The sequence below is a fragment of the Rutilus rutilus genome (genome assembly GCF_951802725.1).
Source record: "Rutilus rutilus genome assembly, chromosome: 22".
Taxonomy (NCBI): domain Eukaryota; kingdom Metazoa; phylum Chordata; class Actinopteri; order Cypriniformes; family Leuciscidae; genus Rutilus; species Rutilus rutilus.
The window spans coordinates 31938088-31945587 of record NC_140227.1 but is presented as its reverse complement, the minus strand read 5'-3'; the positions used below and the strand labels follow the sequence as shown (position 1 = coordinate 31945587).

The 7500-nt window shown below is 38.5% G+C and overlaps 2 protein-coding genes across 2 annotated transcripts in view; both read left to right on the top strand.

Annotated features, from left to right (window-relative positions):
• aspscr1 (ASPSCR1 tether for SLC2A4, UBX domain containing) overlaps window positions 1-376 on the top strand; it is a 24781-nt gene extending 24405 nt beyond the window's left edge. The window contains exon 17 of the mRNA XM_084395009.1: window positions 254-376. Coding sequence (XP_084251135.1) covers window positions 254-264 — 11 coding nt within the window. The 3' untranslated portion in view covers window positions 265-376. The remainder of the gene's footprint in view (window positions 1-253) is intronic.
• Window positions 377-5986: 5610 nt separating this feature from the next.
• LOC311282235 (myeloid-associated differentiation marker-like protein 2) overlaps window positions 5987-7500 on the top strand; it is a 2147-nt gene continuing 633 nt past the window's right edge. The window contains exon 1 of the mRNA XM_084395871.1: window positions 5987-7500. This exon is cut by the window's right edge and continues 633 nt beyond it. Within this exon, the coding sequence (XP_084251997.1) occupies window positions 6359-7276 (918 nt within the window). The 5' untranslated portion in view covers window positions 5987-6358 and the 3' untranslated portion in view covers window positions 7277-7500.

Sequence of the window (7500 nt, the reverse complement as noted above, 5' to 3'; positions counted from 1 at the left end):
AGAAACATTTATGATTATTATCAGTGTTGAAAACAGATTCATATGTTTGTGGAAACTGATATATTTTATTTTTCAGGATTCTTTGATGAATAGAGAGTTCTAGTATTTACTGAGGATGCTTAAATGATCACGTACTTCAACATCCATGTGGCTCTTTTCTTATATTAAATAGGTTTTTTAGATTTATAAAACTGTGTAATATAGGAAGTATATATTAAACTCTATACTGCACTTTCACACTGTATGTTTTCAGGAAAGAAGTGACGTTTGATCAGCGAGGAGGACGAGAGCGTTTGGATTCTCCGGCTGCAGTAGTTCAGTAGTTCAGCAATACTTCATGCAAAACTTCATCAATTAAACAAAGTCAATTGCCGGTTGAGTTTTTCTCTTTTTTTCTGGCATCATCTGTTTCTAAACTGTCCATAACTGCGTCTGGAATTCAATACTTTTATTGTAATGCTGTCACACACTTAGTATTATTTATATACTATAGTATTTATTAATATTGTGAATTAGCTTTTCTTTTTATATTTTCAGTTGTCTTTTTCATGTACGTTTTAGTCATTTTATGTGCTTTTGACATTTAAAATGTTTAATGTGTGTGTCTATATATATATAGCTGAAATTTATTTTTGTTTTAGTCATTTTAATAGCCTACTTAAACTTATTTATCTTTTGTAATTTCTAATTTATTTGCAAAATGTGTAATTTTCACCCCCCCCCCCCCCCCCCCCCCCCCCCAAAAAAAAGTTTTTTAAGTTCAAGTTAACTATTATTTATATTCTTCTTTCAGACATCAACTGTTTTGTTGACAACTCTGGGTCGCATTTACACAACAACGCTGTACTAAAAACGGGAACATTTTTCCTTTGCGCTTTTCCCTTATAGACGAGACGGATCCATGAAAACGACTAAAAGCGCTGTATTCTGCTGCCAGGCCAGTAGATGGCGATATTCTTTGTAAAGAAACACTTTATAGACTATAGACTGAACACGTAACACGCACGACGTCACAGTTTTCACAAGTTCGCTTTTTTGTAGTTTTGTTATGTAAACTGCCCTTAGTTTTCAAACGAAGATTTCACGTAACACACACGACGTCATCATTTTCACAAGTTCACGTTTTTGTAGGTTACATGGAGACGAAAATGGTATCGTTTTCAAAAACTTTTGTTTACATGACGTACTAAAAACAAAAAAGTTTTTCCTTCGCGTTTTTCATGCATCAACATTATCAAAATGACCCCCGTTCGCACGGATCCGCAAAACGACTAAAAGCGCTGTATTCTGCTGCCAGGCCAGTAGATGGCGATGCTCTTTGTTAAGAAACACTTTATAGACTGAACGATTGATGCGCATGACGTCTTGTTCACAAATTCGTGTTTTTGTAGTTTACACAAAGTCAATAACGATATCGTTTTCAAAAACTTGCACTTTGAAACTCGTTTTCAAAAGTTTGTGTCAAAGAACGGCCAAAACGCATAAAAGGGATTTCTGTTTCTAGTTGAAAACAGTGTTGTGCAGTTTTCAAACGAAGATTTCAGGCATTTTGCGAAGCTGGTGGTGGGTAAGCGATGCTTTGATGTAAACGGTCCTGCCGCCTCGCTGCCCGTCTGGAGGAACTTCAAAGTGTCCGGAGGCTCTGGCACTCGTCATCTCTCCACGAGCCGCGGCCCCGTCGACTCGGTTAATGAGCTCCAGCTGCGGCGGCTCTTTGATGAAGGACCTGCTGAGGGTTAGCGGAGCCGCGCAGGTGAACTAATGCTCACGCGCGTGTCTACAGTTTAACCCGCAAAACACCGCCTTGTTCTCCACCATCCCGTTCAAAGGTAAAAGTCTGCACTACATTTGAAGAAGACTTTAAAAAGTCCCCCTTGTGGTGAAAATCAAGCATTTAATGTAGTTAATGTGTCTATGTGGTGTTTTTAATACGCTTTAAGACAAAGCATGTGTAAGTTCATAAGTCGACACCATTGCTGAGTATTTCCTCCTTAAAACTGCAGTGAACCAAAGACAGTCTCAAACACACGCTTTGAAATCGCTGGTGTTTCTGACGTCACAAACTACCTTGTAACCAATCAGATCAACGTGTGATCGTCAACCAGTGGATCTCTGAGCTGAGTGAGTGAGTGGAGGCGGGGCTCATTTGCATATTCATAGAGCCGCGCATACTAAATGAGGCGAGGGTGTCGAGTTACACTCAAGATATTTTAGGACATTTTTTTCAAGGAAAAAAAAATGTCATTTTGGTGATCAAAGATTGTTTTAAGGGATTCAATTATTGACTAGAGGGGGACTTTAAGAGTTTATGATCTGCATCACATTTGAATTAACTTACACACTTGATTAAAGACCTTCTAGTCAACACGAAGTCATAATGTTTCTAATTCAAGTTCAAGTATTTTTGTTGTCTCAGTAGCGCCACAGTGCAAAACTAACATATCTTACAAGACAACAAATAGCACACTTCAACAAACCGTGTGTTTCTGTGCTGGTCCAGAAGAGGTTGTTCGGGTCCCTCTAGTGGACGGTCTTCATGAGCTCGTTCACAATGCGCGTGCTGTAGTTTTGGTCACGTGTTTTCACTAGTGTTTTCTTCGCGCGTGGATTCCTACTGTTGATGATTTGACATAATTCAGGATCGTTAGGTTCTTCAAAGCTCATCCTGAAGATGCAGATGGATCTGTCCTTTCCAATGCACACAAGAACACGCAGTATATCAGACAACTTAATCTAGACATTTGAATCAAATCCGCAAATTCGTTTGAAGAACCAAATTAGCCAGAGATCAGTGAGCATGATTAGAATATCTGGCATCTGTCAATCATCTCAACGGACCCCAGATGGCAGTACAGCGAGTGAACAGCAGGTGGCGCTGTTGTCGTATATATCTTTATACAGGAGTCAAACTGTTACCAGGACCAGGGTTATTATCGTTAACTACAACTAATAAAAGTTACTTGAAATGAAGTAAACATTAACTGAAAATAAAATATATTAAATATAATAAACGTATTTGATCTCAGCAAGTTGCCTAGAAACATTAGCTATTCATTTTTATTTAGTTTAACTTGTACTAAAATAACCAAAACTGCAACTGATATAAAAATGAAAACTTAATAGACTTTTTTTTTAAACTAACAATAATTTTGTCTTTTTTTAGACACATTTTAAAAGAAAATTACTAACTGAAAATTATTCAAAAATAAAACGCTAAAAAAATATTAAATGCGAACATGACGATATAAACTGAAAGTGAATTTAATATGTTTCCAGCATATTTGTTTCTGGTGTGATGATCAGTGTTTTTGTTGTCAGAAATGTTTACAGCTGTTACGTTTTTAATTCAGTAAATGAGTCACAGTTGCAGCTGGAACACTGAACTTTAAAGGACCGTTAAAGTCCGATAACATATATTTTAATAAAAATATAAAAGCAAGTCAACTTCAACCGAAGCTAAAGTTCAGTTAAATATGTCATTGTCCCTCCCATATTAATGTATTATTTAGTCAAATTACAATGTGTGTGACTTTGTATAACAATAATGATTTTGCAATGTGAGCATCATAGATTATCCCGTTATAAATAAACCTTCTTAGATGTTCTTCATGCAAAAGCTGTTCATGAATGGATTTAAAGGTTAGTAAGTCTTGTAGCACTTTTGTTTTAATGTTTGTCTCAATGCAGTGATTTAACGAGTGCTAAACTGTTTTTGTTAATGCAAATGCATTATGCATATAGGTTAATTCATAAATGCATGATAGTTAATGCAATGGTCGGCTATATGTAGAATTGAGAAACACGTGTTATAGCGACACCGGTGGCCGTTCAGTGAAACTGCAGCAGCTCTTACTGCTCGTGCTCGTGAACAGTAACACACAAGAGACTGAACGTGAATCAAGACCCGATATACTCACGGAGAAGATCTTTTTCATTCTTCACTTAGAGGTAAAAAGAAGTTGGAAATACTTTTGCAGTGATTTACTGTTAACGAACATCCCGACGCCGTCCACTGAGAGAGATGTTTAGATGAATATATAAATAGCCTGATCTTTCCTCTCAATAACAGAATAAACACACAGAAATGAGAAAGCATCAGTTCAGAAGCATCTGATAATAGTGTGTGTGTGTGTTTACAGCAGATCTTAGACTCATGATGTCGACAGATGAGCTCATTAAAATCACACTGTTTATAAAGTCTGATTATAAAGTATATTTGAGACTGTAGACTATATAGATCTGACTGTGAGACTATAGTTTGAATTAATCCATGACACACATTAACATTACAGTACAGAACGGCTCTTAAATTCAGCATATTATTCTAACATTGTATAAGCATTCGTTCATTTCATGTGTCGTTGAACGGATATGAGGCTCTCAGGCGTAAACGTCACGTGCTTTTGATTTTCCCGGCAAAAACGACCCGAGTCCTTCATATAAACATCAGTCTACAGGCTTTCATAGACAACATAAGGAGTCGGGGAGGATCTCATAATTTAAGTTTTGTTACAAGTTGTTCACACATCGGCAATAAAAGTGATTAGAAAACTCGTACATATAGCCTCTTTAATGCATCAATAAATGAGGTTCAAAATGACATTTGAAGTTCATCGCATGGACAAATATCTCCTTTTTTTTGTTTCACAGGTCTGGAACCACATGAATGATCATCTCGGGCCTTTAACTTGCACTGAACCGGGAAGATTCCCCTCAGAACTACGACAAACGCTCAGTGCAACTCGATAGTCATCAGCAATCCTGGATATTTCCCCCTTCATTCTTCGACTGCATGCTTGGAAACCCTGAGTGACTCTCTTGTGTCTGTGTCTAAATGTGTTTTATTTATAGAATAACTGTGCGATTCCTTCACAGGTGCTTCTGGACACACATTCCAGCCTCACCCTCGTCGAGCAGAAATAACCTCCTCAGTCTGGAGAAAGTGGACGGGCCGATCTGATCTCTCTGGACTGGTTCTGGTCAGAACGCTGGATCCGTGAAGGAATCGGACTGGAAGGTACTGGTGGATCTGATGTTAATGATCTCTGTGAGACTCTGGCTCTTTTGACGGTTTTGTTTTTTGACAGATAGTGAGTCACGCGCGCCAAAATAGAGTCAGAAATACTTCATGCACCCCGAGGAGAAGAAACAGCCTTGAATCTGCTTCAGCATGAGATGAGCTCGGGTCTCAGCAGATCAACAGAGTCTGTGCTTCACAGCCGGTGGAGATCTTCCAGCTGATCTGGAGAGATCCCTTCATTACAAGCTATAGAATAGACCACTGTGTTCAAAAGTTTGGGGTCAGTAAGAATTTTGAATTCTTTTATTCAGCAAGGACACAATAAATCGATCAAAAGTAACATTATAGAATTTTACGTTGTTACAAAAGATTATTTCAAGTAAATGCTGTTCTTTTCAACTTTCTATCTTTAAAGAAACCTGAAAAAAAGCATCACGAATTCCACACTTCATTTCTATTTTTAACATTATTTATTTAAATTTTACAATTTATTTTACCTAATTCATTTAGTATGTTTTATTTTGATGTGTTCATGGTACAAGTATTTGAATTTTATGATTTAATTTAAAAAGTCTTATTTTGATTTGTTTTCGTTTTACATGGTTATGATTTAATACATTTTTAAGAAGTGCTTATTTTACATTTTTTTATTTTACATTTTTATGATTATATATTTTACTGTTTGATTTCATTTTTAAATTATTAAATTTTACGTTTTATGATTTAATTTATTTTGATTTGTTTTCGTTTTACATGTTTATGATTAAATACATTTTGTTTATTTAATTTTTTTGTTACATTATTATTAATTTTCAGTGTTTCATTTCATTTTAAAATAATTTTCATTTTACATTTTTATGATTTAATTTAACAAGTTTAATTTTGTATTATGTAGTATTTGTTTATGATTTAATATATTTTTAATAAGTGTTTTATTTATTTTAATTTTACATTGTTAATTATTAGTGTTGGATTTCATTTTAAAACTATTTTAATTTTACATTTTTAGTTTTGTTTTGATTTGTTTTCATAAATAAGCATTTTTTTTTTTTTTATGATTATTAATTTTTAGTGTTTGATTTCATTTAGAAATTATTTTAATTTTACATTTTTATAATTTAATACATTTTTTGTACATTTAAATTTGATCAACACATGAAGAAGCACAAGCGTTTTTAACATTGATAATAAGACATTTAACGGAGCTGGAATAAATGACACTTTAAAATCTATCACAATAGAAAACAGTTTAAATAGCAATATTACTATTTGTATTTCTGTGAGACTCTTGACCGTGAGCCCAGACTTCTGAGCTCTAGTGTAACCGAACGTCACGACATGAGCGCCTCCTCTGGACATTATTTAAACTGTGCGGGCGTGTTCTCCCCGATCGGAGCCGCGCGTGTGTGTCAGCTAACGCTGTGCTGTGCCGTCGTCTCTCTGGTGATCCACGCCGCCGGTTACAGCGCCACCTACGGGACGTTCTGTATGGCGGTTTGGACGTCGTGCTTCTCCATCACAGCGTGTGTGTTCGTGCTGGACGTGACCCGCCTTCACGCGTGTCTTCCCGTGTCGTGGGAGAATCTAACCGTGACGTTCGCGTCTCTAGCCGTGTTGCTCACGCTCACCGCGTCCGTCGTGTATCCCGTGTACTTCGTGCGTGCGGACGACTGTCCTTACAACAACTGCGGCGTACGAAACTACCGTATCGCGGTGACCGTGTGCTCGTGGGCGGCGAGCGTCGCGTACGGGACGGAGGTTTTTCTGTCGCGTGCTAAACCGGGTCGTGCCGTCGGCTACATGGCGACGCCGTCCGGCATCCTGAAAGTGGTGCAAATCTTTGTAGCATGCGTGATTTTTGTGATGCTAGCTAACGGGAGTGATTTCTCACGCCACGTGGCGACGGTTTACTGCGTGTCGGTGTTCGGCGTGTGCTTCGCCGCGTCGGTGCTGCTGGTGGCGCTGACGGTCTCGGGTCGGACTGCGGCGGTGCGACTGCCGTTCGAGCGGGTTGTGGTCGTCTACACGTTCGTAGCGGTGCTGCTATACTTTAGCGCTGCTGTGGTTTGGCCCGTGTTTAGCTTCGACCGGAAGTACGGCGCTCCGCAACGACCGCAGGGCTGCCCGAGCGGGAAATGCTCGTGGGACGTGAAGCTCGCCGTCACCGTGTTGTGCTTCATCAACCTCTCACTTTACATCGCAGACCTCGTGTATTCGCAGAGGAGCCGGTTGGTGGCGCAGCGTCCTCGATTCTAGTGAGAACATGCGTTGATGAAACCGTGAGACTGTTAAGACCACGTCTGTCCCTTACATTGTGTAATAAGTTCAATATGGCGTCCAACCCATAAACTGTAAAAAAAAATATGGGCGTAGTGTGCGTGACGTCACCGTAGTGTTTCTGAAGAGCGTTTTTGAAGCCTAAAGTGGGCGGAGCCGGCTGAGGTGACGTGACGCTAACAGACAGCAGACAAACGCTAGTA